Source organism: Fukomys damarensis, unplaced genomic scaffold, assembly GCF_012274545.1.
Source record: "Fukomys damarensis isolate Sample0158 unplaced genomic scaffold, DMR_v1.0_HiC HiC_scaffold_12, whole genome shotgun sequence".
Taxonomy (NCBI): Eukaryota; Metazoa; Chordata; class Mammalia; order Rodentia; family Bathyergidae; genus Fukomys; species Fukomys damarensis.
In genome coordinates, this window is record NW_022900924.1 from 252402 (window position 1) to 279910 (window position 27509).

The following is a 27509-nucleotide window of genomic DNA, read 5'->3' on the forward strand; positions in this document are numbered from 1 at the left end:
CCAAGGATGAGGCGTGCCTTTTCCCTGGCTGGGCCAGCGAGAAACAGATCATTCTTGTGAACTGACTTAGTTCAAAGAGACAGAATCTCTGTGGGCAAGGAGGGAGATGAACTTAGACTGAACTTTGTATAATAAAAGTGTCATTTATTGAACATTACCATGCGCCAGGTATCTCACGCTAGCCACATTACATCATTATTTGATCTGATCTTTACAGTTCTATGAAGTAAGTGTTTTCTGGAACAGAAGAGTGAGATATGTAAGCACATGGCAGGGGTGTGCTTCTTTATGGGTAGGGCCAATGATTTGGGAGCAGAAATAACCAACATTTCTTGTTGGTTAAGCCCCTGCAAAGGTACCGTTCCCACTGACATTGAGACTGGTAACATTCAAGGCAATGGCTGCTCCACAAGCCAGGCCCTTTGGTTTGGACAAAGCAGACTCTCAGCTGACCTATGGTAGACACACATCATGTGTGATAGATACAGTTTGCCATAAAAAGCCAATGAGGTTTCAAGACTTACCACACCCATAACCTTGTTTGTCCCGACTGACACACACTAGCAACCTCCAGCAGCCAGGACTGCACAAGGTCAAGGTTTAGCATAGCTCTGGATGATTCCATAAGCCTGTGCTCGTAACTCCAAATTCATTACATGGCAAGAAATGGGCATCCATAAGGCCCTGGCCAACCCTTCAGTCCCACTCATTCACAGTGCAAGCCCCTCCTACCTTTCGTGGTTGCAGCCACTGTTTGAGCTACCATCCGCTGAGCCAGTCTGTGAACAGGAAGAGCAGGAGGATTTCCGGGGACTGGGCTGCCACAGGGAGGGGAGGTTGCTCACGGAGCCATCCATCAGATCCTGGGGGACTGTGGTATGTAGAAGGGGCAAAAGGGCCCTGGTTAAGTCTGTGTGGGTCCCAGAAACCTTACCCCAAAGCAGTTAGCTCCCCACCAGGCTGGCAGAGGGACAAGGAAAGACCTCCAATGTGAAAGTGGGAAATACAGCCCTGATCACAGCCTGACACCGGCCCTTGAGCCCACCTGATCCAGTGAAAGCCACCACCATGATTTGGAAGCTCCAGCATACGGGCAGAGCTGATGAAAGCCAAAGAGACAGGAGGAAACGAGAGCCAAGAACACAGGCCCAACCCCCAGGCTGGCCGCCTCGCCATGTTGTCGTTTAGTTGTGCTCACAGGATGCTGATGGTAAGGATGGAAGCCTGCTAGGCACTTCTGGGGAGCTCCTGGTGGTGAGCTGAGGGAGCCTGTCTCAACAGAGGAAAAGCACCCTAAGGCAGGAGGCCCAGAGGAGTGTGGCTAGGGTGCTGTCCACCCACGTTCCTGAACCACCACCATCTGGGTCCACACAGACTGACAATCCCCAGTATCTCGCGAGGGCTCGTTAAAAAGCCATATGCCCATCCTGTAACCCTCACCTACTGAATTAAAGTCTCTTGCAGATAGAGCCGGTATTTTTAATTTGTAATTTTCATTTTTTGTGGTACGGGGGATTGATTTCAGGGACTTTACACTGAGCTACATACAATCCCAGATATTTTTGTTTTCTAAGACAGGGTCTCACTAAGTTGCCTAGACTGGGCTTGAAATCTTCCTGCCTAAGCTTTTCAGAGTGCTAGGATTACAGGTGTCTACCAGCATACTTTTTTGTTTTGTTTTGTTTTTTGGTACTGGGGATCAAACTCAGGTCCTTGCACTCTTGAGGCAGGCGGCAGTACCACTGAGCTAAATCCCCAGCCTTCCACCAGCATTCTTGACAGTGATCTTTTTATAATAATGTGGATACAGCAGCCCCACTGGAGAGACCCTGCTCTCCTAACTGCTGGACATTGGTGATTTCCAACTAGCTGCTCCCAGGACAAGGCACGCAATGTCTTTAATTTTTCCTTTCTTTGCTTCAGGAAAACCACAGTATCTGCAACTGTGGAACAAACGTCCAGTGACACACACATATGTACTGCATTATGACTTCTGCAGTCTGCTCCCTGGTTTCTTGGCAGTTCTAGATGGGGCGACATTCTCATTTTCTCCTCAGAAAACTTTCCTATACTCAACTGTTGTCACAGGGCAGATCCAGCCACATACACATATAAACAAGCATGGGAATGGTCCAGCACAACTCTGTTGGCAGACATTCAAACATGAATTTGTATTATTTGCATATGTCACAAAACATTCTCATATTTTTTTATCTGGTCACTTAACATAAAAACCATTCCCAGCTCATGGGCTGCACAGAATGAAGTTGGATTAGGCCTGTGGACCATGGTTTTCTAATCTCTATTCCAGGAAATGAGAGAGTGTACATTTTTCCTGCAAGCAATAGCCGCTCAAGTACAAATGATCCTGAGGGAAGGAGTGTGGACGTGGCTCCACTTGTTATAAAGCTCAGCAGCTATCAGGGCCACTCTACCCACTGACACAGATGAAGCTGCCTGCAGAATGTGGTCCTTGAGCCTGGGATTTAGCTCAGAGATTCCGCCGCCTGCCTCGCCAAGTGTAAGGTCCTAAGTTCGATCCCCGGTACCAGAACGCAGTTCTTATTATACTCTTCCTCCCCAAGTAGACTCCGTGCACATGTGAGGACCAAGCTTTCACTCCAGCCCCTCACACCATATAAGCCTCACGGGTGTAGCCCTTCCTTACTGAATACCCAGCACCCCCAGCTGCCTTCTGCAGTGTGGAGGCTGGACAGCACCAAGGCGTCCCCTGCACCTTCCTCCCAACTACCCTGGGACCGACACTCATAAATGACAACATGGCAGAGGTGTCTGGCACCCAGACCCTGAGGAAGGGAGAGCTCAGACATTACTGAGGGGCTGTTCCTTTGGGCCCAGTGTGGGAAGGGCGGTGTCCCATCTGGCTTGTGCCCACCGAATCCTCCTGGCTACCACCAGCATAGACTGGCCAGCAGGAACCATCATCCAGGCAGGGCCCACAGAGATGGAGCAATCGTTGCCTGAGTGGTTGGAGGCAACTTGAGACACAAAATAAAAAGAAGTGGTCAAGTGAAAGGTCTGAGTGGGCAGGGCAGGCAGACAGCAGGAAGAAACCAATTTCTGGGGTCAAACCACTCCCTTGCTCTGCACTGCTCCCATGTGTATGGTATCTGAGTAAAGAAAGGATGGGGATATATTTACAAAGTGCCTACTTCATGCTAAGCGCTGGACTAGGCAGAGATTTGCCTTATCACCCTTGGCAACCCTGGAAAGGATGCATTTCTCTCCCCACTTTGCCGAAGAAGGTGCTGAGGCTCAGCGTGGTAACACAGCTTCACCTCCCAAAGCCTCGCCCGGTAGTGACACAGCTGGTCTTGTATGACCAAAGTCCTTCTCTTCCCACTGACGAGTCACTACTTACAGAGGGCAGCACTATTTCTAACCCTTTTTACAAATTATCAAACCGAGGCACGGAATGTTTAAGCTGGTTAAGCGGAGGAGCTGAGATTGTAAACCAGGAGATTTGACTCTGAGCTCTTCCTCATGACCCCTTTACTGTTTTCCCATTGGCTCCCAACTCTTCACACATTGTTTGTTTTCAACTGGGGCCTTTCCCGTGAAGTGCAGAGACATTTCTGGCTGTCACAACGCAAGCATTGCTGAATGCTCATGGAATGTCACGGTGGGAGATTGGAGATGTTGCGCATCACCCTACATGGCACAGGACAAGCCCGCACACGAAGAATTATTTGTCCCATGTCAGCCATAGTGAGGCTCAGAAATTTAGCCTCAGCCCAGCATTGTCCAAAAGAAATGGGATAGAGCCACATATGTACTTTGAAACTGTCCCGGAGCCATATTAAACAAGTAAAAAAGAAACATGAGACAGATTCTGACAATAGAGTGTTTCACCCACTATATCCAAAGTGTCACCTTTTTAACATATAATCAATATAGAATTACTAACAAGGTATCCTGGATTCTTTTTTTTTTTTTTTTTTGCATATACAGTGGACCCTCAAGTTAACAGAAGATTCATTTGCCTCTGCTATCTATAGTGTGTACCCAGGTAAACATCCAGATCTCAGCTGTACTGACTTAGTTACAACCAGCTTTCTGCCAACTGAGTTCATAAGTCAAGGGTCCACCATGAGGTTTTCCCAACCCTATGTTTTATACCTGCAGTACATCTCGGGTCCCCTGGCCACAGAAGATGGGCTCAGTAGGCACAGGTAGCTTGTGGCTGCCAAACAGCAGAGACAAGCTCAACGGCAGAGGAGCCTGAAATGACTGTCTGATTGCGCATCTGTCCATATGCTTTAGAAAAGTGGCGGTGGACTTACGGCACGCAGGCCACAGTGGGATGTTTGTATATTGGAAGCTCTAGAAGGTTTACCAGCACTGCTTTAGAACCTGTCTTTTCCTCCCCAGAGAAGAAGGGGAAACGCCTGTGACTGAGCATGTGCCAAGCACTAGGCCCACGTCAGGTTTTATGAGGCATCACGCTAACCCTCCAAATATGATCTCGAGTGGGGAGTGCTGTCGTCTCCTTTCTCCAGAGCAGGAAATGAGCCCTGGACAGATGAGTCACATGACCATACTGCAGAGGCGCTGCTGCGTGCTCTTTTCTCTAAACCAGCAGTTTTCAAGGAGGGAAAATTGTGCCCTGTTGTAATCCCTACAGGACCTCTGGGTGACGGTGCAGAAGACATACTTCAGACTTTGCTCTCCTGCGGGGTGACAGGCTGAGGGATGGCCAGGGAGACAGTGATTCCCATTACTGCCAATGTGACACGCTCCTGAGAAGGGACCTTCATGGCAGAGACACTGAGGCAGGCAGCTGGCAGGTGAACGGCATGGCCAGGATGGGAAATGCCAAGTGCTGGGGGGGACAGAAGTGGCATCTGTTCCTCTGGCCACGTCAAGCTACAACGGGACAACATGAAGAGCCTCCAGATAGGTCTGGCACCAACTGCCTCTCAGGAGAAATTATTTGTTGGCTGAGAATCTGGGTGACGGAGGAGCTTCCTGCAAAGGCAGGTACAGGGGCCTGTCCCTCTTCAGTGATTGGCTTGTAAGGCATATCCATTTTGGTTGGGGTAAGAAGGTTCTTATGAACACGACAAGCCTGTGGAGCATTCTGGGGATTTCACCCTCACTAAAGGCACCTTGTCAGCACAGGGCTGGAAAAGCCTTGGTATGGGGTCTGAGTACCACATTCTCACACTGGTACCACACAGAGGCCGGCAGCACTCGGGGCTCTGATATCAGGCAGGGATAGATGGGAAAATTCTCACACTTAGGTGATTCAAGACACAAAGCTGTGCTGCCAACTGGCCACGAGGGAACATCACGGGTGAAAACACAGGCCAACCTGAGAAACAGACCTGCCCCCAAGCCTGCACCACACCAGTCCAAACTCTGCCACTGACGAGAGGCATATAATAACAATGGGCACTCCAGTACTCTGTGTGCCAGATGCCTTACTTTCTTTAACCCTCAGAGCAATACTAACAGGTGCTAAGAACATCCCCACTTTACAGATGAGGAAACAGTGGCATCAAGCACTTGTCCAAGTTCAGCCAGGATTCCAGAACCTACGTCACCACCGCCATGCTGTCACCTGCTGCCCAGCAGCATCTTTATCAGTCACGTACAGAATGATTATTTGTTCTCAGTTTGGGGGACAGTGAGGTTGCCGAAAGACTACCTCCTGATTCCAGATCCCCCTGTGTCTCAAGCACTGGGAACAGTCACCAGGCTCCGTGAACAGGTGGGCCCAGGGCATGGGGACAGGGAAGCTTACCAAACTCAGACTGCATGCCGGGATAGATGATCCGGAACACATAATCTGTGGCCTCATCATCCTCCTTGTCTGAAGATGTGGATTCAGAAGAACCCTGGGGGCTTCGCTTCCGCAGTTTGGGAAACACCTTGCCCTAAAAGAGCTGGTTTCAATGCAAGGTCCCTAGGGAATACCTGCTCCCACAGCCTGCCCAGCCCAAGGGTCTCTACGGCAGTGCCTGAGACTCAGGTCCCAAGGCAAGGAGGACTTCTCCCCACAGCAGCCCTCCCAAGCTTCCCAACCACTCACCTTGCCCCGTTGGGACCAGAGTGGTGGGTCGAGCTGACCATGGGGAAGCAGCCCATTCTCCAGGCATGAGAGGAACTGGAGGAGGTGACCGCCCTTAGGGAAGCGGAAGGGTGGCCTCTGGATGCCATCCTGGCTGACTAGCACCACTGTCCCACCACTGTCCACTGCCAAAGCAAGAGGCCAGAGGAGATCAGCAGGAAGTCACCACATAAGGCACTCTGAAAACACATGCTCTGAGGGTGCCAAGCCACAAAGGGGTCCTCCTCTCAGGATCTGGGTCCTGAGAACTTTGCAACCTACTACCAGCCATGACTGTTTGGGAAAAGAAGGGACAAGGCGAAGAATGTTACCCACCAACGGAAAAAGGAGGCCCCCAAACACCCGATGTTACTCGAGAATCCTCTCTTTGTATGGAGGCTTTCAGACGTAAGATTCCCCCTTCCCAGGGCCACTGTTGTCTGCCGTGGTTAATACAGTGAGCACTACCTGTGTGCCAGCACAGCACGTTAGAAGCACTGTCTTATTGTAATATTCACAATATCCCTAGAAGTTCTATTATTTTTCCTATCAATCATTGCTTATTTCACAAATAATGAAACCAAGTCTCAGAGAGGCTAAGTAACCTCCCAAAATCACAGAACAAGTATGAGGCAGAACCTGAATCTGAAACCAGGGCTATCTTATTAAAGGCTGGGTTTCAAGCCTCGGTGAGGCACAGACCACTTGTTTTCTACAGCAAGATGACTCTGCTCGTTCTGACTATCAGCCTTTAAAGGAACGCTGAGATGACTCATCCCTGTCAGCAGAGCACTGACTGGAAGCATAAAAGACCTGGGTTCAACTACAGGCTCTAGAGCTTACAGGCTGTGCTGACTACTCTGTGTCCAGCTGCTTCTTCACTGCTAAGGTGGGAGTGATGTCACCCCATCCCCAGGTTGTTACAATGACTGATTCACTGGCACCCTCACTTTGTAGAGGGTGACACCCAGCCCAGAGAGGCAGTCACTGGCTCGAGGTTGCACAAGTGATGCTGGTCACCCCCTATACTCTCATGCTGCTAACAAATATTCAGGGTCAGAGGCAGGAAGGGGACCGAGGACACTCAGCCGGGCCTCGCGGTCCCGCAGCTCTTACCTTGCTGGTGGCAGTGCAGGTAGACAATCTCCTCCAGGCGGATGGTCATGGCATAGTCCCAGTAGACGCTAGAACGGGAGGGGGTGTGACTGCCTTGTGAGAGTAGTTCAGGATGTCAGAAGCCCTCCCAAGCACTCCTCTACCCAGCTCAGAAAGCGTTAGCCATTGCTCCGAGGCCTAAATGTGAATCACAGGCTTGATATTTAACAGAACACAACCATCTTGTGGCTGTTTCTTTGAAAAAGCCCTTACTTTTTAGAGATACGTACTTCCGGATGTATCATATTCCAAGTAATACGTGAGGATTAGGGGTGCATGGCCAGCCCTGCAGGCTGGGTGACAGATACCTGTGTCCTGTCTGCAGGAGGGAGCCCTGGCATAGCATTTCTTCCTAGTGTGACTCCAACACGTTTGCTGAGTCTTGTACCTCACCTCACAGGTGTCAGTGAAGACACAGGCTTGGGGACCACACGCTGGCTGACAACTCCTGCTACCCTTCAGCTAAGTGATGTGAGAGCAGTCGGAGCCTGGGGAGTGTCTTGTCATTTGCAGGCTTACAAGACCTTTGGAAAGACTTTTCTGTCTGCACTGGCCGGGGAAATTCCTAACTTCCACACCCTAACACTCTTCCAGGTGGTCTGTGCATGCTCCTGAGTCTCTCCCTCAACCACCGAGGCTACAGTTGCAGGGAGGCTGAGCGAGGTAGCCCTGTAATCACCAGGCACAGTGGCCAGGGCTAGGAAATAATCTCCCTCCAAGGAAACTTCCCTGTGGCAAGCAAAGTAAAGAGACTCGGGGGACATACAATGAACACAGTACCCCACCTTTTCTCATAGTCCAGGTCCCCCACAGAGCCGTTCATCAGCTGGTTGGGTGTCCATTTCAGGGTCATAATGTCAGCTGTCTGGTGCAGGGACAGGTACCCTGGCACAGCCTCCATGTCATCCCTCTGCAGAGAGAGGAGCACTCAGACCTGGCCATAGCGCTGGAGACCCAGGGGACATAGGTCCTGGCCCCTCTGACTCAAGGATGTGGAACTGGAATTAAATGGTTCAGTTATTCAAGGCAATGGACATGTGGAAGACCCCAAGTATCATTCCCGGTGGCTCAGCTAAGGAAAGCCTTCTGGAAAGGCCTCCAGGATACAGTGTAGAGTCCTGCTGAGAGAACCACCCACCCCCACACTGTCACACTTAGCCTCCCTTCTGGGTCCGAGGGGCCTTGCTTCACTGTCCCTTTAGAACCAGGAGGAGGGCTATGTCTTTCCTAATGTCATCCTTTTCAAAACAAGGCATTTACGTTGCCAATCCTATGAAAGAAGAGGTGGCAAGTGAGTTCTACACCAAAACCTATTTCCCAAGCACCCTTACTGCACTGATCCAGCATTCAGGCCTCTGCCTTCCCAGAAAGTGCCTGAAGGGCTCCTTACTCATTTTATTTTATCCCCAGCAACTGGGTAGGGAGGGCAGGGTCAACATTCCTCATATGTGAAGGAAGCGGTTCCTTCACCAAATTCACCCTAGCAATAGAAGATAGGACGAGGACTACAGTGAGCTTGGCTCAGTCACCATGCACACGATCACAAGAGAACTACATGTGCTACACCCCTGCATGAGGGAGCAGAGCACTTAATAAACCCTGTGACACGATGTTATAGTCAGTGACCTTTCACAACTGACGCAGTTGTACTGTGTGATCTCACACAAACTCGGTCATAGCTGTGCACACTGTTGTCACATCAGCCAAGTTTTGGGCATGGTTATTATTCACATTGAGAACAGATGCTATTCTAGATGTCTTCCACAGGATTAGCCTGTGACTCAGCTCTGAATTGAAAAGTTATTGTGGCATAGGCTGTGCTCAGAGCTGTGCAGTACTAGTGCGACACTCGTGACACAGGCACAGTCTTCATCCCTGCAGGGTGCCCACGCTCCAGAGTGCCCTACAAAGCAGCCAGCCACTGCTTGCTAGGACCTCACACCTGGATCTCTGAGAGATGAGAGTGGACATTCTTACAATATATGCTGCACTTGTTGCTCTTTTGGGTCAGGGGAAACCAAACTTCAGTGTAAAGGGACAGATGGAATACGTTAGGCTTTATGAGCCATACAGCCTCAGCTGGAACTACTTACCCACCACCATAGCCTGAAAATAGTCATACACAATGCATAAACAAGTGGCAACATCTATGTTTCAAAAAAACAAGTGGAGGGTCACATCTGACCCACTGCTATCATGTTGCGCTCTCCTCTTGATACAACAGAAAACAGTACTATATGTTGAAAAATTAGAACCTCAATGACTCTAAATCAGCAAGTGATACAGAAGATTGAACTCTGAAGTATGGAGACACTTCAGGAGTATCTTAAAGTGCTTCAAATTATATTTTCTCCTACACTTTCTATTGGAAGAACAGTGTGTGATGCAAAGACCAAAAAAAAAAAAAGCCTCCCTATGTCTAAATAAGTGTCAAAGAATGTTTCAAAAAGGGTAAGATGAGGCTGAGGCAGAAGGATCATTGTGAATTTGTTGCCAGCCTGGGCTACATAGTGAGACCCTGCCTCAACAAACAAACAAAGAATCAGAAAAGGTAAGATGAAAATTTGCAAGTAGTGGAAAAACCTCTATATAATCTAAATGGCATTTTTGATTCCTTGATGGTTATGTGAAAAGGAGCATCTTAAATTCATGGCTTCTTAGCCTTGGAGAGGTAGGGTGGAGAGATGGACTAGAAAACACATAAGACAACTGGATGGATGGAAGAATGGGTATAAAGATGGGTACATGAATATGAACAGATGCACGAACCAATGGGTGGATGTAAGGGAAGGAGAACGGGCGTGTGTGGAGCGTGGAAGGGAGCTGGCTGGCTGGGAGACAAGACTGCTGGCTGGACGGATGGCTGGATGGAGTTACTGGTAGACGGGTGAACAAACAGGAGGGTGGGTGGATGCTGTAGGAACGGACGTGCAACCTGAGGCCAGAAGAAAACTCTTCCTCTGTGACATGAAGCCAAAACCCTCAGAGGCAGATCCGGGCCCACCACGAGCTCTCACCGGCTGAACCAGAACATTGTTCTTGCCATAGAGCAGGGTGGCTCGAGAGTTCTGGTGCAGGGACTCCACATAGTCGCGCGCAGAGAGGGACGGCCGGTCATCCATGCTGCCACTTGAATGCCTCTTCTGGATCTGGTAGTGTGACAGGAGACAGAGGGATGGCCCTGGAGTGGGCGTCAGGGCTCCTACCCCATTCCTCGTCCCCGGGTCCCTCTGTCTACTCACACAGAGGGCCGGACGCTTGGTGGGTGAGTCTTGCCGCAAGTGCGAGCTGTGGATGCGGTGCCTCTGGACCAGCTCGTCAGCCGAAGGGTCAGTCCAGAAGTGGTCTGCAGTCTTCATCTTGGTGTACTCCAGGGCACAGGGCCCCACTGTGGAGCACACGGGGCTGGGTACCTGAAGTCCCCAAAGGTCCACCCTCCTACCTATTATGGGATGGACCACCCATTCCATTCCCCATCCCCTTTAGTCAGGAAGTCCTACAGCCTGCAAAGAAGAGACCGAAACAAGGTCCTGAGAGCAAGAGACAGTGAACACACGTTTTGATGGGTAAAGCTGGAGAGGAGAGGGGCCCTCAGGTGGTGTCTGAGACCTGAGACCAGAGGTCCACAGGGATCTCTGAGCACTGGACCACATACCCAGGAGAGAAGCGAGAATCGGGCCATCCACAGGGTCCATCAGGAGTGCTTCCTTCTCATAGTATTTACTGGTGAGAGCAAAGGACACACAGGTTCAGATGGAGAGCACCAGAGGACACAACCGGAAGACTAGCTTCAGTCCCCCCATGTCACCGAGGAATGCTCAGCGGCTTAGCTGCCTGTCTACAATGTATCTTGTAGGGCAGTGGTAGGACTTCCGAGCTACACAAGAGAAAGGTATTAAACATGATGCTTGGTAAGCACCTGTTAATATGTGACTGAGAGAACAGATTCAATCTACTTCTGTTGGATATAGCAAGTCACTTAAAGGTGCAGATAAAGTCGGCTCTGCTACTCTTGAGGCAATAAAATGCTCTTCAACTGCAACATGTACTCAAAGGCTGTGCTAACAGGCCATCCTGTCTGGTAGCTAAGGCTGATAGTACTGCCCCGAGATGCTCAAAGAGTACCCTGAGGGGCTGGGGATCTACTAGCTCAGTAGTTCCTCTGCCTGCCTCGCAAGCGCAAGGATCCAAGTTCAATCCCCCATACAAAAAGAAAAGATTAAAGGGTGCCCTGAAATATGGCTTATGTGATGTAATCAATGCAATGAATTCAGGTATGAGTTTTTGTGTAATGTTTTCTAATTCCTTGAAAACTTGTATAAATTAGAAACTAAGAGAATTTCAAAGTTGGAAAGGATCTTGTTCTGATCCCCTAACAATCTCACACCCAGAGAAGTAAAGTGCTTGCTAGAGGTCACACAGCAGGCAGATGCAGTCTTAGGTTACACCCAGCTAACTTAACTATTACTATCATACAGCAGGGGGTGAAGGACACAGGATCTAAAGCCAGACAGACTGGGAGGAAGTCCAGCTCAACACTCTCCACCGTACTGTGCGCCGCTAGGCAACTGCATGGCTTCTCTGAGATTCAGTGTCCTCAGCTATGAAATGAGAGGAACAACAGAATTCATCTGCCTGGTTGCTGGAAAGACTGAACAATCACCTGCTTATAGAACACAGAGCCCAATGCCAGGCAGTCCTCACTAAATGGTGCCAATGTCATTGTAATCTAACCCCAGAGAAATCTTCTATCTGGCAGAATACTGGATGAAGCAGAGCTGACTCACCTCGAACTTGCTCAATATCAAGGTTCTGCATTTGGAAGTCAAATCTGAACGTAACACCTGAGATACTTCCTGCTTTGCTGCCACCTGAGTCTCATTCCAAACATCAAGACAGTGATCACAGGCCTTGGAAATGCTGCTCTAAAAATGGCAGGCAGGGTCGGGAAAAGACGTGACTATTAAAGCAGCCTAAGGGAATTTCTTTGGGGTTTCTCTAGAATGATTCTGTACCCTGATTGTGGTGCTGGCCAGACAAAGTCATCTGTGAGTTAAAGGCTCATTTAACTGTATGCCCAACAAATAAACAAACAAACAGAAAAGTCTCATACAAAGAGATCTGCAAATAAAAGCTGTTAATAGCACCATGCCAAAGGCCAGGGATTTAGCTCAGAAGCACCATGCCTACCTCTCAAATGCAAGGTCCTGAATTCAATCCCTGGTACAAAAAAAAAAAAGGACCATGCTAAGATCAGTATCTCGGTTTTGATAACTATACTGCTGTTATATAAGATATAATCACCGGAGTTAGCAGATTTGTACTCTCTGTACTAATTTTGCAACTTAGAATCTCAGAAATTTAAAATTCAAAATAAAATGAAAAAAATAACAGGCTGACACTGCTGCTCAAATGTGACCGACTTATTCAGCAGGACTGTTCACAGCCAGGGGCACAGACACATTAGAGCTTACTAGAAGGAAGAGAGGTTAAGTGGAGATTTCAAGCTCAGGTTTCTTTCAGCCTCTCTCCCTCCTCTAGGCCTGTGTGCCTGCTGTTACTTCTACCAGGAGCACTCTTTCCCTACTCCCTGCCTGCATCATTCCCTTGGAACACAACTCCTTCCCAAACACTTTCCCTGGCCACCTGGAAGGGACTGGACACCAATACAAGCCGTGTGAGGCAGTGCAGGCCTGGAATCCTGCCACTCTGGGAGGCTGAGGTAGTAGGGTCACAAGTTTAAGCTTAGCCTAGGCAATTTAGTTGAGATCCTGCCTCAAACTTAAAAAAAAAGAGCTGGAAATGCAGCTTACTGGGGAGGCTGTGGGTCCAAACCCCAATAGTGAAAAATCAAAACCGCAACAAACCACCGCCACATCCCCTTGGAACATTTAACATACATTATCGATCATACACATTTTCTTAGTAAAGGGGCAAAGAATTAAAAATTAATAGTAAAACCCACTGTCATGAACATGTGGTTAAAGAAGCACTTTCATAAAATGAAAGATGGGGAAATTCAGATTTCTTGTCTTTTTCTTTTTTCCCCTCAGGGCTAGGTATTGAACCCAGGAAATGAAACACTTCACCACTGTCCTACAACAGCAACTCCTTTAGATTTTTCGCTCTCTCTGGCTGGAAAGGCAGATTAGCCACGGAGATTCTCACATTACAATATAGATTAGTCAGTGGCTCTCCGCTGTTCCTGAATAGCCAAGCTCTGCAATAGGACGGGCAGTACTACTGTATCCCCAACATCTAAGTTAGTCCCCAGTACATAGGAGGTGCACATTAAACATTTATCAGATAAATGGATGGATGCTGGCCAAAGAAATGTGTACAATAAAACTTATATATCCGATCTATCTGAAGTAGGAGAGAACACGTAAAAAGGCATCACTGAATTTTCTAAATACTACCTACTAAACCCCTTCCTCATTTCTTGGGAGTGACACCAATCCTTCTGCCATTTGCCAAAGGGACAACAAGGAGCAAAAGGCTAAGCAGCTCTCCTACAGGTTATCAAGTGCTAACCCACAGGAGAAGGAAGAAACTCAAGGTTCCTGTACCTGACCTAACTCTGCATCCTGTGCACTGTTAGTGACGATCTGAATCTTCCCGAGTGTCTGAGCCAGACTAGGTCAGGGTCAAAGATCCAGGAGATTTATATACAAGCACCTTCCAACCCAAGAGCCTGTCCAGGAGAGCAAGAAAGTGGCTCTGTGCGAGAGGGCGTAATTCTGAGAAATGCCACTAGGGGGAGGCAGGGTGCACCAGGTGTGCAGCTTCCCTTGCTCACCTGCTGTTTTCCACCAGGTAATGCACAATTTTGTCCAGGACCTTCTCAAACAAGGCTGTGCGGATCCACAGATGCTTGATGGCGAGTGGGGACAGGCTGGGCAGCTTTGGAAGCTTCCGCATGTTCTCCTGGAGGCCCTGGATCTGGTTCCTCCTTCGAGAGCAGCAGGAGGAGGGTGGACACAAAGACAGACCAGGTAAGCAAGTGGGAAATGTTCACTGTCTCAAGGAAGTGAAGGAGCGGCAGATAAACAGTAAGAACTCACAGGGCTCCTAGCAAATGGGTCAAGAAGTAGAAAGGCAGTAATGCCCAGTGAGTGCGAAGATGTGGCTAAACCCACCTCCACACACCACTGACAGGCGTGCCGGGTCCTGACCAGTCTCTCCTCTCCTTCCTTCGCCTACCTCAGGGCCCTCTCTTCTCTTCTTCCTCTAAGTCTTTCCCCACTCCTTCAATCTTCTCTCCCTGTCTTTTCTTCTTCCCCTTCACTCTTTTGCTCTCTCTCTTCCTGCTGGGTTATAGAGCCTTTATTTAGTGACTCCCCACTACCACCCCAGGAAGCGAGGTCTTTAACATGATCAGAAGAGTGTTCCATGACCTTGCCTTCAGCACCCTCTCAGTTCATGCTCCAGCCAGAGCTACCTGCAGATTTTGCAGTTGCCAGATTCTCCATGGGTGGCGGTTCCTCCCCAGTTTCCCCTCTGCCCCATTTCTGGGATGACCCTCTCACTTTCTGTTTCAGCAAGACCATCTCTTCCTATACAAAGCTTTCTAGAACCAGCCAAAGCTGCAGTGCACCTTCAGCCTGCTCATTTTTCTGTCTTTCCCTTTACTCTGTGATCTTGAGCATATACAAAAGCAACTCAAGTCTTTCAAAATTAAAATACTAAGAATCTATCCAGTAGCAAGTATGAGCACCTTTCTTGTCTGTTTCTCCAGGGCAGGGCCTGGCACAGTACCTGGCATACACGAGATGCTCAACGGGTACCTCCATAAATGGTGACTGCACAGATGAATGTGTGGTTTTCCCTTACCTCTGGCAGGGAAGTCACTCACACTGTGGAAGGCCCTAGAGACCCAGCCCTTTCAGAAGTTAGCTGGGAACACCTGGGAGCTGAGCAGATGGGCTGGGAAGTCATTCCAAAGGGAGCTGGCAGAGCCAAATCCTGAGTGCTGTACACAGTGCATTCTGGCCAGCATCGCTCAGTAGGCAAGAAAAGGCAAAGGACCAGAAAGAAAAGGGGGGAGGGGCTTCTCACTCCATGGAGTGATCATCCTGGCAGAGATGGCAAACTCAGGGCAGGCCACGGTTTGGGTCTGGAATGTCCCCCAAAGGACCATGGGTTAAAGGCTTGGTGCCCAGCTTGGTGCTGTTGGGAGGTGATGGAACCTTTAAGAAGGGGGCCTAGGAGAAGGCATCAGGCTATTGAGCATATAACCTCAAAGGGGACTGTAGGACCGGTCTCTTCCCCCTGGTCTTCTGCATCTGACTAGTTAACCACAGCACTTGGCTATGCATTCAGGCTGTTAACAGTTTGCTCTACCATGTACTACCCATCACGACGTGCTGCCTCATCATAAGCCCAAAAGCAGTGGGGCCCATCAGCCATGGACTGGAACCTCCAAAACTGTAAATCAAAATACAGCTTTCCTCTATATAATTTGGTTATCTCAGGAATTTTGTTACATTAATGGTTTATTTCTTTGAGACAGAGCCTCACTCTATAGACCAGGCTGGCCTCGAACTTGTGGTAACCGTCATGTCTCAAATTCCCAAGTGCTAAGATTACAGGTGTGAGCCACCACTTGTTACAGTGCCTGGCACACATGGTCACAGCAATAGCAAGCTGGGAAACACACAGCGTAACTGTCTCCTCCCCTGCCGTGCCTGTACCAGCCATGGCCAATTCAACTATGCATTTTTGCCCATGATGCCCAACCACAGCTTTAGAAGCTTTCCACAACACTGTCCCCCAGGAGCCCCTGCACCAGGAGGAGTTGAGCCCTATCTGCCATCCCTGGCCAGGCTCCTTGTCAGGCGCTTGGCTATGCACTTGAGACTTCAGGGGGCAAGTACAGCAACAGATACTCATGCAGCACTCAGTCCTGAGCCACCCCCAGCACACAAGCAGCCACCAAGATGGGAGTGAAGCCACCTTCCCTTCAATGGCTGCTTCAGTGTGAGATTTAACCAGGAGCCCTACATCTGGTTCACGCAGAGATCAGTCTTTTACATTTTGAACAGGGTGTGGCTCCCACCCAGCACTTACTCAACAATCACATCAGGGGCATGGACCAGACGCTGCACACCGCCCCACGTTTGGTACACAATCGGAAATGGCACAGGTGAGCTGCCTGTTCTCACGGGGTTTAGGGAGACAGGTTACAGTCGAGTGAGCAGTAAACACGTGCACAAATGGCTACCCACAGGTTCCAACAAGTGCGAAGAAAATAATGGTGATACGAAAGAGAAGGTGGCAAGTGGGCTGCAACCTACAGAGCTAGAAGTGCGAAGGAGGCAAGGAAGCAGCCCTGGAAGAACAGGTGATGAGCCCGGTGCAGGGCTGACGGTGACCGGATTGCGAGGGCACTAACCAGACCCATGGGCGAGTGCATGGCTGAGTGTGCTACAAGGAGGCAGGGACGAGTGTGGGGTGGGGGAGCAGGTCCCTGGGGGCACGCCTCTGCAGAGTGACCTTTCTTCAGGTTCATCCGATCTGATTCCTGGCTGCCATGATGCAAGGAGCTACCCTCTGCCATGTCCTTCCTGATGTTTCTAATTTGGAGCTAGGTGACCAGACTGAAACCTCTGAAACCATGAACCCAGATCAGTCTTTCTCATTTAAGTAACTTATGTCAGGTGTTTTATACCAGCAATGGAAAGCTGACTAATACAAGAGTACAGCATATACAAAGGCCCTGAGGTGGAAAAGAGTCCGGCAGGTCTGAAGATTAGAAAAGAAAACAAAGACAGTCCAAGAGGTGTGGGCCCTTGCAGGGCCTATGGAAGGTGGTAGACCTGTCCCATGTTGCGCGTGACAGTTTATACCCACGTGTTCTCAATCAGCTGTTCCAGGTCCTGGACCTTGTGGCTCAGCTCCTCAGCCGGTGGAAAGCTCTTCCCTACCTTCATGAAGAGAGCTGCGATCTTATTGCTGCGCAGAAAGCCAGCTGCCCGCCGACGCAGCCCATGCAGGATACAGGCTTCCACTGCCGCTGTGGGAACATGGGAGTCAGCAGGCCGTCCTGTCCACACCCCACAGCACCTGTGTGGCTCAGACCCTTGATCTGCGGGTCTCCCAGAATTGGTGCGTTCAGGTCAACATCACAGTGAAAAAACATGCCTCCCCGCCACCTGCCACGCTCTTCAGGGGAGGCGAGAGAGCGCAGCGGTTATCCTGTAGCTGTGGCCCAGGTCTACACCATCTCTGTTCACATCCTTGGCCGGCTACTAACCAGCTGCGTGACTGTGGCAACGACTGGCCCTCTCTGGGCTTTGGCATTCGCATCTGTGAAAAGGGGATTCTGGTAGGACAGCTGGAAATTCCTAAGTACTAGGAAGAGCCTTGCAAACAGTGGCTGCTTAAGAATGTCTATTGTTTCTGTCAGAGGGAGAGGAGACTGGACTGCTGACTGCTGAGGTTCATCGGGTTAAGGAACTGCATCATCATCCTCACTGTGATTCCACCACAACTAAAATCTATGGGTGTCATTTAATGTCATGTCCAGCAAGTAAGGAAAATATCCCCACTTCTCCCAAGCGGACCGAGGCTCTGGAAGGCAATCTGAACTGCTCCAGGCCACCCACAGTCCGAGTCCAGGGATGTGCCACGTGTCACACCTGCGTTTCCACAAAGGCCCCGGGAAGGACTGCAGTGGTCTCATCTGTGTTTCCCTTGGAAACCCTGCCCACAGCAGGATCATCTGGGTTTAGGCTGGGGCTCTCCTGTCACTTTGCTGAGTGACCTCAGGTGAGTCACTTTCCCTCTCGAGGCTTAAACGTGCCCTTCTAGGAAGCTGGCCCTGCTCAAACCGTGCTGAGGCCCCCCTCCCAGTCCTTGTGCTTCTGGGGGCCCTCTATCTTACCTACTGCATATTGCGGTGTGAGTATGCAATAGGTGCATAACCCATGTTTACTGAAAAAGTATAGCATAAGCTATTCCTTATTTGGCACCTGCTGTGTATCCATTAAGTTACAAGATTTGCCTCACCTAATTCTTGCTATAGAACCCATGATGGAAGAGCTCTAGTCATCACCATTCACAGAACAAATGAGCCAAGCCACCCTCAAGGTGAACGCTCGGTCTCGGTTATGTGTTAACTGCAGCATGCTTTGGGCTGTCTGTCTTTCCTTGAGTAAGCCATTACTTGGTTTTGAGTGAAAGTCTAAAAACTGATTCATCTGCCCATACATTTAAAATATTATGGGTGAGGTTCTCTTAAAAATCTTTTTTTCCCCGTGGTGGTGGTGGTGGTGGTACTGGGGAATGAACCCAGGGCCTTCACGATGAGCTACATTCCCAACCCATTTTTCAGTTTTTGTTTTTTTTCCTGGTACTGGTGACTGAACTCAGGACCTTGCACGTTCATGGCAGGTGTGGCTCCACTGAGCTAAATCCCCTAGTTTTCTTCATTTTGAGACAGGGTCTAAGTTGATTAAGCTGTGGTCCAACTTGCACTCCTCCTGCCTCTGGCTCCAAAGTAGCTGGAATTATAAGTGTGTGTGGCTTTAATTTATATATACACAGTACTTTTTATTTTTTTAATCTCCTCTTCAGGCTTCGTACACATTGTCTGATTCTTCAGGACAATGACACTAAAGGACAACGGATAAAAGAAACATCAGTGGGATTCTTTAGGTCTCATTTAGTGCTATTCAATTTCTCCTACCCAAAAGATCAGAGTTAGGGAACTATTATATATCTTTTTATTCCTTTAAGACTTTAATTAATAAGTATGTTAGCAAGTTTTGATATGAACATGATTTTATTTGCAAATAAAATGTCCAGGAGAAAATAAAGCACCATATACATAATCAAACACATTTGTAAAAATATGTATTATAGGTATATACTTATATAAACATAAAACATATATTTATACGCTGTACACATACGTGTGTGTGTGTGTGTGTGTGTGTATGCGCCTGGCTGCAAATGGGGTGAACTGAGATTCTGGCCCCAGAGTCACAATGTGCTCAGCATGTGGGCCCCAGGTGGTGACAGCACAGCTGTCTGGATGGAAGCTGGTGGTGAGCCAGGTGTCCTTGCTCAGGTGGCTCCATGGGGCCAAGGCCACAGAAGGGGAATTAGAGCATGTTCTTCACCATCAGACACTCCAATTACAAAGTGTTTCAGAGAGCAGGAAAGAATACTTCCACGCATGGATAGGGATACACAGACTATGAGCTCAATGCTGACCTCAGATACACGCAAAACGCTTCTCTAGCTGCTGTCAAATTACAGTGGGACCCAGCAGCGTGGGCCTCTCTGGCCCTTACGACAGAGCTGTGCAAAGTGGACTGTGACTCACACTCTGAGCCCCACCGTCTCCCGTGCTGAGCCAGCTGCTGGGGCCCCTCAGGATGCATCAGGGTTTTATTTTCTTCTTCTCATTAAGCATCTACATCTCTCCCTTTATCTAGTGCTCATCACAGACAAAGCAAGAAAAAGACACAGGTCATTTTCCAGAGGCAAGACCACCTGTGCTTAAGGTGCGGGTATCCCGAACCGAGCCCATAAGGGGGCAAGGCAATCCCCCATGATGTCTTTGTTCACTGTGTCTTGTACTCTGTTGTGCTTCAAACGTTTTTCCCAATAGAGTCCCTTTGGGATCCCAGAATAACTTCCATGTCACGCAGTGAAAACACTACGTAAGAGCCCTGGCTCAGAGATGAACCTTCCCTGAGGCAGCACCTCAGGGGTTCCGAGAAGGAACCACTTTCCGAGGCCTGGCTGGGCCACAGACTCACCACAGAAGGAGATGATGTGGCTGCTGTCTTCATGGACAAACTTGCGTGTGACAGCCTCTTCCATGATCTGCTTTACCTAGAAGGCAGAGGCAGGGGAGAGGGGCACCAAAGTGGCCAGGGGTGCACACCAGCCGTGCTGCCCCTCAGAGCCTTGTTAGGCTGTGCGGGTACCTGGCCTCTGTCCCATCTTCATCACCTGTCATCGGCAGGTCTGAGGCTTATCTAGTTACGTGCTTCCCGCTTCCCTCTTAATTTGTTCAGGCTTTTTGCATACAGTGGCTGCTACGGTACATGGATGGCAGCTACTTCTCAAATGCCACCCAGAATGGCCTTCCCTGACCACAGCGACTAAGGCAGCCTCATCTTGTCCCCAGCCTGGCCCCTTCAGAGAACTCCCCGCCGCTTTTGTTCTATCTTCACTGCCTTACTCCTGCATCCTCCTAAAATATAAATCCTGAGGGCAGAAACCCACCTGCCTTGTTTACTGTGTCGGACACATACTCGGTGCTGAACAGTTCCTCAATGAGTGAGTCAGTAAAGGAATCAGGATGGCACTATATAGAAAATCAGCTGTGGAAGTGGGCCAACGTGGGTCCCCTGCTGGGACACCTGCCAAATGGACTTAGAAAGTGGATTTGGGAAATGGAAGCTCAGCATGGTTGAACAACTTGTCCAGTGAGGCAGAGCTGGCCCAGAGAAGGACAATCCCAGCTTGGATCTGACACCCGGGCTGTTTGTTTCCTCAGTAGACAAACTCACTCAATAGTACTGAGTGCCTCCAAGTATGCCAAGCCTAGGGGACACAGCGGGAAAGGGTAGCCAAGGCTCTGTTCACAGAGGTGACCCTCTACTGGCCTGGACACCTGTCTGTCTCACTGGATTTTGGATCCTGCCTGCCCAGTCATCGTGGGACTCAGGCAGATCCCTTCTCTCTGGTCCTTAGTAACCACAGACTGAGGCGAATGAAAGAGATGATTCAAAGGTCTGTCTCAGCTCTGCACCATGAGGACCTAATGAGGGGTCAAGGGAGCAAGGTCCCGACTCACCCCATCCAGTGGGTGACCTGCCTGCTCTTCTGGGCCCGTCCAGACTCAGTGCACCCAGGCCACTGTCTCAGTGCAATCCCATCGCTCCTCTCCCCCTCCCTTCCAACTGCCTCTCAGCGATGAAGACAGAGCTCAAAGCATCCCTGGCCACATTCTCTGGAGAATGAGGCACTCTCACTCAGCTGGCACTCAGCCCTACACCATCCACGTCAGCACCAGGCCTGTGAACAGCTCCAGACCACCCAGCTCAGCAAGCTCAAGCTGGGCTCTGCCAGCAGCATTCAGAAGTCAGAAAAATGTCTCGCGAAGACCACGGAATGGGCTCCATTTTACAGATGTGGAAACTGAGACTCAGAAAGGTGAGCTGGTAAGCCAAAGTAAAACTCCCCCTCTTTATTTTGACTTCCTTGGGTCTTTTGTTACAGTCATAGAAACTAACATTGGAAATGAGATCACTGATAAGGAATTAATTTCTGGAATATATGACTAAATTCTATAATTCAAAAATAATTTGATCAAAAGTAGCCAGATAGCTGGGAGTGGTGGTGCACACCTGTAATCCCAGCACTCAGGAGGCTGAGGCAGGAGGATCGCTGTGAGTTCAAGACCAGCCTGGGCTACATAGTGAGTTCCAGGTCAGTCTCAACTACACAGTGAGACCCTGTCTCAAAAAACCAAAAATGAAAAAAAAAAAAAAGCCAGATAATTTGAACAGGCATTTGCCTGGAGATACACAAATGAAAAATGAACACGTGAAAAAGATGTTCACATAATCATTAGGAAATGAAAATCAAAACCACAAAGAGATCTACCTCAAACCTTGTAGGATGACTACTCTCAAGAAACAAAAATTAAGCTTGTCAGGGACATGGAGAAATAGGACCCTGGTATACTGCTGGTGGGAATACACAATGATGCAGTTGTGACCATAAACAGTATGGAGGTCCTCAAAACATTCAAACATAGACTTATTATAGAATCCAGCAAGTCCACCTATGGACACACCCCCCAAGGGACTGAGAGCAAGGTTTCAAACTGGTAGCTATATACTGGCACTTTAGAGCCACATTATTTGCAATAACTAAAGAAAGGGTGGAAACAAGCACAGTGCTGATGGAGGGATAAGAAAATGTGGTTCTTCCATACAAATGGGCATTATTCTGCCTTAAAGAGGAAGAAAACCCTAACAGATGCTAACGCACAGATGAAACCTGAGACACTGTGCTCAGTCACACGAGGACAACTGCCGTGATTCCACTTCTATGAGGTACCCAGAGTGGTCAGATCAGAGACAGAAAACAGAACGGTGAGTGCCAGCGGCTGCGGCAAAAAGATGAGGCACGACTGTTGGGTGGGGTCACAGGCGTGGGAGCTGGGGTCGCACGTGGGCAGTGGCACGGGTGTACCGAGTCTGGACGGGCCACAGGAGAGCAGGCAGGTCGCCCACTGGTGGGGTCAGTCGGGACCTTGCTCCCTTGACTCCTCATTCACAAAGCTCTCTCCTGCTTGTCTCACCCCGCTGGATCATCACAGCAGCTTCAAGATAGTACTCTCTCCATGACAGAGGAGGGGAATGGGCCTCTGAGCAAGGGGCTGCTCACCAGGATGTTCCAAAGCCTGGAACTCCTACATCACAGGAGCAAGGGCAGCCACTGTGCTGTAAAGACCTGAAAAGTAAACTTTTTCTGCCTTGTGGATGATATGGTCTTGTCAACTACTCAGCACAGCCCTTTTATTACTGTGAAAGCAGCCACACACAATATGTAAACGAACGGGCATGGGTGAGTTTCAATAAAGCTTTGCTCATAAGAACAATAGTACGGCCAGACTTGACTATGGGCAACTGTCCGCTGACAAAAATGTGATGCTCTGCTGGGCTGATCCACTTTGCATCATGGCCCAGCCTGCCTAGCCAAGTGGCCAGCTTTCAGGGTCTGTGCTAATGTGGCCCGCTCCACCACCACCACCCAAAACAGGCCTCAGCCCTTCCCAGTGAATGCTGCTTTCTTTGACAGGTTGTTGTCTTCTAACCAATGTCCCCCTGCTCCTTGGAGGCAGCCATCTATCTGCCTGTCACCCCTGGAGAGGCTCTGATGCAGGGCTTTTTGCTGGCTGCCTGTGTCCTCCCTATACAAACATGAAGAATGCTGGGCATGTCCCCAAATTTCTCCCGGAGCTCAGGAATGAGGGCAGCAGTCAGCCTTGTTAAACTGTCTCTGTCACCAACTAGCAGGTGCCCTCAGGCTGGCACGGGCCCTCACGGTCTGTTTACCCCTCTGGCTTCAAAGAGCTAGCCGCCCAGCCCCCACTTCTGTGGGTATCTTCGCCTCCTTCCAGCCTTTCCTTATCATCCGTCTTCCACCTCTGGGAATAAGATCCTGAAATCCTTCGTCTTCCCCGAGAGGGGCTGAGCTATCTCCCTTCTCCAAAATTCGTATGTTGGAGCCTTAACACCTAGTAGTTCAGAATGTGACAGTATTTGGATCTTTACAGAAGTTAAGTTAAAATGAAGTCATTAAAATGGGCCCTAACCCAACATGATTGGGGTCCTCAGAAGAAGAGGAAATTTAGACAGTCACATGTAAAGAGAAGAGACTGTGAAAACACAGAACAGCCATCCACAGGCCAAGAAGAGAGGTCAGAGCATTCAGTCCCTCACTGCTAGCAGAAGGAACGAAACCTCATCGGCTGATCTTGATCTCAGACCTTCAGCCTCTGAACCATGACAGAATACATTTGTGGTTTAAGCTGCCCAGCCTGTGTACCTCTAAACAGCAGCCTTCGCAGACTCATACACCCACCATGAGCACTGTTACTAGCATCATCCTCATGCCTCTGGGAGAGCAGCTGGACACACTCAGTTGCCACTACTGGGGGACAAGGGCTGGCTTCATGTGCAGAGCCTCTTCTAGGTCTCAGTCCTTCCCAGATGATCCATACCCAAGGTTCGGTGCTTGTTGGGTGTAAAGATGCTGCTGTATCTGTGTCTCTGCTCAGGACAGCTGAGGAGTTTTTCCAGCCACCCACAGGCCAACCCACAGGGTTTCTAAGGAGACTACATGGTGCTCGACATCCCCCTCTGCACATCCCCGCTGGGTGTAGGCCTTCTATGCCTCCTCAGCCTCCTGCGTGCCAACCACATCTCCATCCAGGACTGCTAAGCAGCAGTGTTGACAGGCTGGAGCGCAAGTCAGGAAAGTCCAGGTGCAAGTGCCCCTGAATTCAGCTGGGCAGGCGGCAGAGGTCGGCCTCTTATCAGATCTTGGATACCAATTTCCAGGTATGGGTAGTGACACAGATGGAGTCACCATTCTGAGCTGGAGGGGCTTTCAGTTCAACGATCCAGGGTTGGATGAGGTAAAAGAAGTGCAGGGAAGTGCTGTGCAGTAGCCAGAGCTGCTCAGCTTGTGGTCCTGCAGTGTTCGCCTCACCTGGGCCAGGTGAGAATGCAAATTCTTAGCCCCGAGACTACTCCATCTGAAATGGTGGGGTGTACATCCAGCCTTTCAGGTGACTCCTGCACATGCTTAAGAGAATCTGAAGGGAAGGAAAAGGACACAGAGGACCTGGAGGACAAATGGGTGGATATAAAGTCAGGAGTGTCTCGAGCTTCTTTCGGAAGGGACTTAAGTAAGCAGAGCTCTTGTCCAGGACCTCTCCACATAGAGCTAGGCCCCTTCTGGTAATTCTCACCCACTCCTTTCAGACTTAAGGGTGTTAGCAGCTCCTGGCTCCCCACTGTTAACTAGCCATGGGGTGCTACATCCTGCCTTAGGGACTCCTAGCATCCTTCCTCTACTGTAGTCAATACTGCCTTTATTAAATTCGCCTTCCTGCACTCAGTTTGGGGAAAGTATTTCCTATCAGTTTCCTAACTGTATACACAAGCTGACTCAAGTCCAATCCCTGCAGAGTGGTTTGTGTTTATGGCTGTGGATCTGGAGACTCAGAGAAGCTGAGCCCTTCTCCCCAGGTCACACAGCTGGGAAGATGGCAGCAGTGAGGAGCCTGCTGCTATCTGGCTTCAAACTGCTCATCCTGGGAGCGGATCTGGGACGGGGTGAGGGATGGAGACGGAGATGCAGCACCAAGGGTGGGTGCAGGGGAGAACCCCTCTCCACCTGCACTGGCTCCTAGCAACTGGCTAGACTTTCCTACCCGAAGTTAATAACAGGCTGCCAGCCCGAGGCCAGGAGAGGAAATTAAAATGGCTGGTCACAAGCAACGGGGGTGGCAGCCTCCCACACACAGAAGAGGCTCTTGCAGACTGGACACTGTTTCCGTGCAGGAAGAAAGAGGCTGCTGCTTACTCTGAGGAGGAGCCCACATGGGGATGGACCAGACTAGATGGCAGAGGCAAAGGGCCTAGGGCCTGGGAAGATCCAAAATCTAGCTTACTTACTCTCATCCTCTCAGGCTCCCAAGAGTGGGCTTAGATTTTGTCCACTTTGGACAATGCAGATCAGAAGGACCTGGGTGGTTTGGGAACAGTGACAGTGGCATGATTTCCTGGTTTGTTGTAACCTGAGTGTTATTTCTAAGCTTCAACCCAGGAATCCTGCCAAGCTCCAGGAGCAGAAGAGCGGTGACACACTTCCGAGCCTCAGAGACCTGCGACTCTCACCCCAGCCAGGTCACATCGCTGGCACCTCGGTGTGCTCTTCTATGAAGCGGGTCCTTTGGGGCTGCAGTGAGGCTCCGTGGGTATAAATGTGAACAGGCCAGCAGTGCTCGCACACAGGATTTTATGATGACAAAGGTTACTACCTTTTGACCATTCTCTGCATTCCAGGGATTATGTATAAGCATAACAATCCTAATAATGAGCTGCCAAATTATCTCACTTCACAAGAGGAGAAACTGAGGCACAGTTTGTTTTTAAAGATAACCTGCCGAAGGTCATGCAGATGCAGCAGGAAACAGATCCAGGGCCCCTGTCTCACAGAAGCCAAAGGCCGTTTCAAGCCAAATGCTTCTGCTATTCCCTAGCAGAAGGGGAGAGAGAAGGCTTACTCAGCACCTACTATGAGCCAGGTGCTAGGGACAGAATACTCACTCAATCGCCTTGAGAATATTACTACCCTCATTCTAAATATGCCCAGGACTGGCAGTGCAGCTCAGGGCTGGAGCATGTGGTTGGTTCAGGAAAACACCTGAGTCTGACTCACAATACCACCACCCCACAAACAAACAAACAAACACAAACAAAAACAACAAAACAAAGTACGAACTGAAGCTTAGAGGGCCTATGCAGTTTTCCCAGTCACACAATCAAGAAAAGGCACAGGAGGTACTTAAACCTAGGCTTTTCCAAAGTCCTGACTTACAACTTTGCCTCCACCCCCAGTCAGTCATCTGGATAACCAAAGTGCTGGGAAACTTGTAAGAAGGGAGCCCTCAGGCCACCCCAACTTGGGGTCTCAGAAATACTGAGACCAGGGTTGTCATGACAAGACTGCCAACTCATCTCATGGTGTCTTTCAGCAGAAGGAGGGGTCTCAGAGGTCAGAGTGGTCAGGAAGCTTTTACCCCTCTCTGGAGTCCACTCTAAGGGGACCTGCATCATCAGCTTGCATTCCTCCAATGATGGGGAGCTCACTCCTTCAGAATCAGTTAATTACTTAAAGGACAGGGTATCAGGAGGCAGCTGAGAGGCTAAGGGCCCAGAAGTTCTGGCACCGGGTAGAACCTGTAAGATGGGGTAGATGACAACAACATCTCGACTTACTGAGATGTGAAGAGTGCCTGAAGCGCAGAAGACTCTACAAATGGCTGCAATCCTGAGAAGACAAGGAGTATCCCACCCTGGTCCACAGTGGTGCTCATGGGCATTAGTAGTTGGCCAGCTGCCAGGGAGCCCTTCAGTGCTAGGCCACCTTCCCAGAGCTCCTGCCTGTAGGACAGCTAGGGCCCAGCTGGCTTCCTCTGTGTCCAGCCTCTAAGCACCTGGCCCACCCCTCCCAGCCCCACCCTGCCTCCGTTTGGAGACCAGCCCCCCATCTTCTTCCACATGGAAATATTTAAACAGCATGAAAGGAGAATTAATTTGAGGAAGGAGTGAGGGCAGGGAGGGAAATCAGGACCAGTCTGTGAAGCCAGAAAGGGGTTCCCAGGGCTCCAGGGCCTGCCCCTTCTTCTCCCCTCCTCACACCTACCTACTACCAGCCCGCATGAAGTACCCTCATGCCCACCTGAGACCTGCCACCTCACCAATCACCTCACTGTGCCTCCCTGCCTCTCCACACCAGGCTGTTTACTCTTCTATGTCCCAGATGGGACTGGCACGCCCCACCATTCAGAGTTGTCATAAGGATTAAGGAAAATGCAAGCAGAGGGCTACCAACAGGACTCAGTACACAGCTGGCACCAAATCCAGGAGGTGCTCTAGGGACACAAATAGGATCATGCAAAGCCAAGCTTTGACATTTGTGGGGTGACCCTAGGGCTCACTTTTCTCACTGAGAA

General features: G+C 49.8%; 1 protein-coding gene across 3 annotated transcripts in view; it reads right to left on the reverse strand.

The window, feature by feature from the left end:
- Nucleotides 1-27509, reverse strand: part of Sgsm1 (small G protein signaling modulator 1) — a 76951-nt gene that overhangs the window by 36277 nt on the left and 13165 nt on the right. The window contains exons 1-13 of one of the 3 annotated variants that reach the window (XM_010603682.2): nt 23846-23890; nt 19999-20074; nt 17081-17243; nt 14028-14180; nt 10884-10951; nt 10471-10616; nt 10246-10377; nt 8014-8138; nt 7190-7257; nt 6056-6219; nt 5768-5900; nt 2835-2999; nt 733-871 (exon numbers count right to left, since the gene is read on the reverse strand). In XM_010603682.2, coding sequence (XP_010601984.1) covers nt 733-871; nt 2835-2999; nt 5768-5900; nt 6056-6219; nt 7190-7257; nt 8014-8138; nt 10246-10377; nt 10471-10616; nt 10884-10951; nt 14028-14180; nt 17081-17243; nt 19999-20074; nt 23846-23875 — 1562 coding nt within the window. In that variant the 5' untranslated portion in view covers nt 23876-23890. Of the gene's footprint in view, nt 1-732; nt 872-2834; nt 3000-5767; nt 5901-6055; nt 6220-7189; nt 7258-8013; nt 8139-10245; nt 10378-10470; nt 10617-10883; nt 10952-14027; nt 14181-17080; nt 17244-19998; nt 20075-23845; nt 23891-27509 lie in introns of those variants that run through there. The other 2 variants (XM_010603680.2, XM_010603681.3) reach the window with 2 other exon arrangements.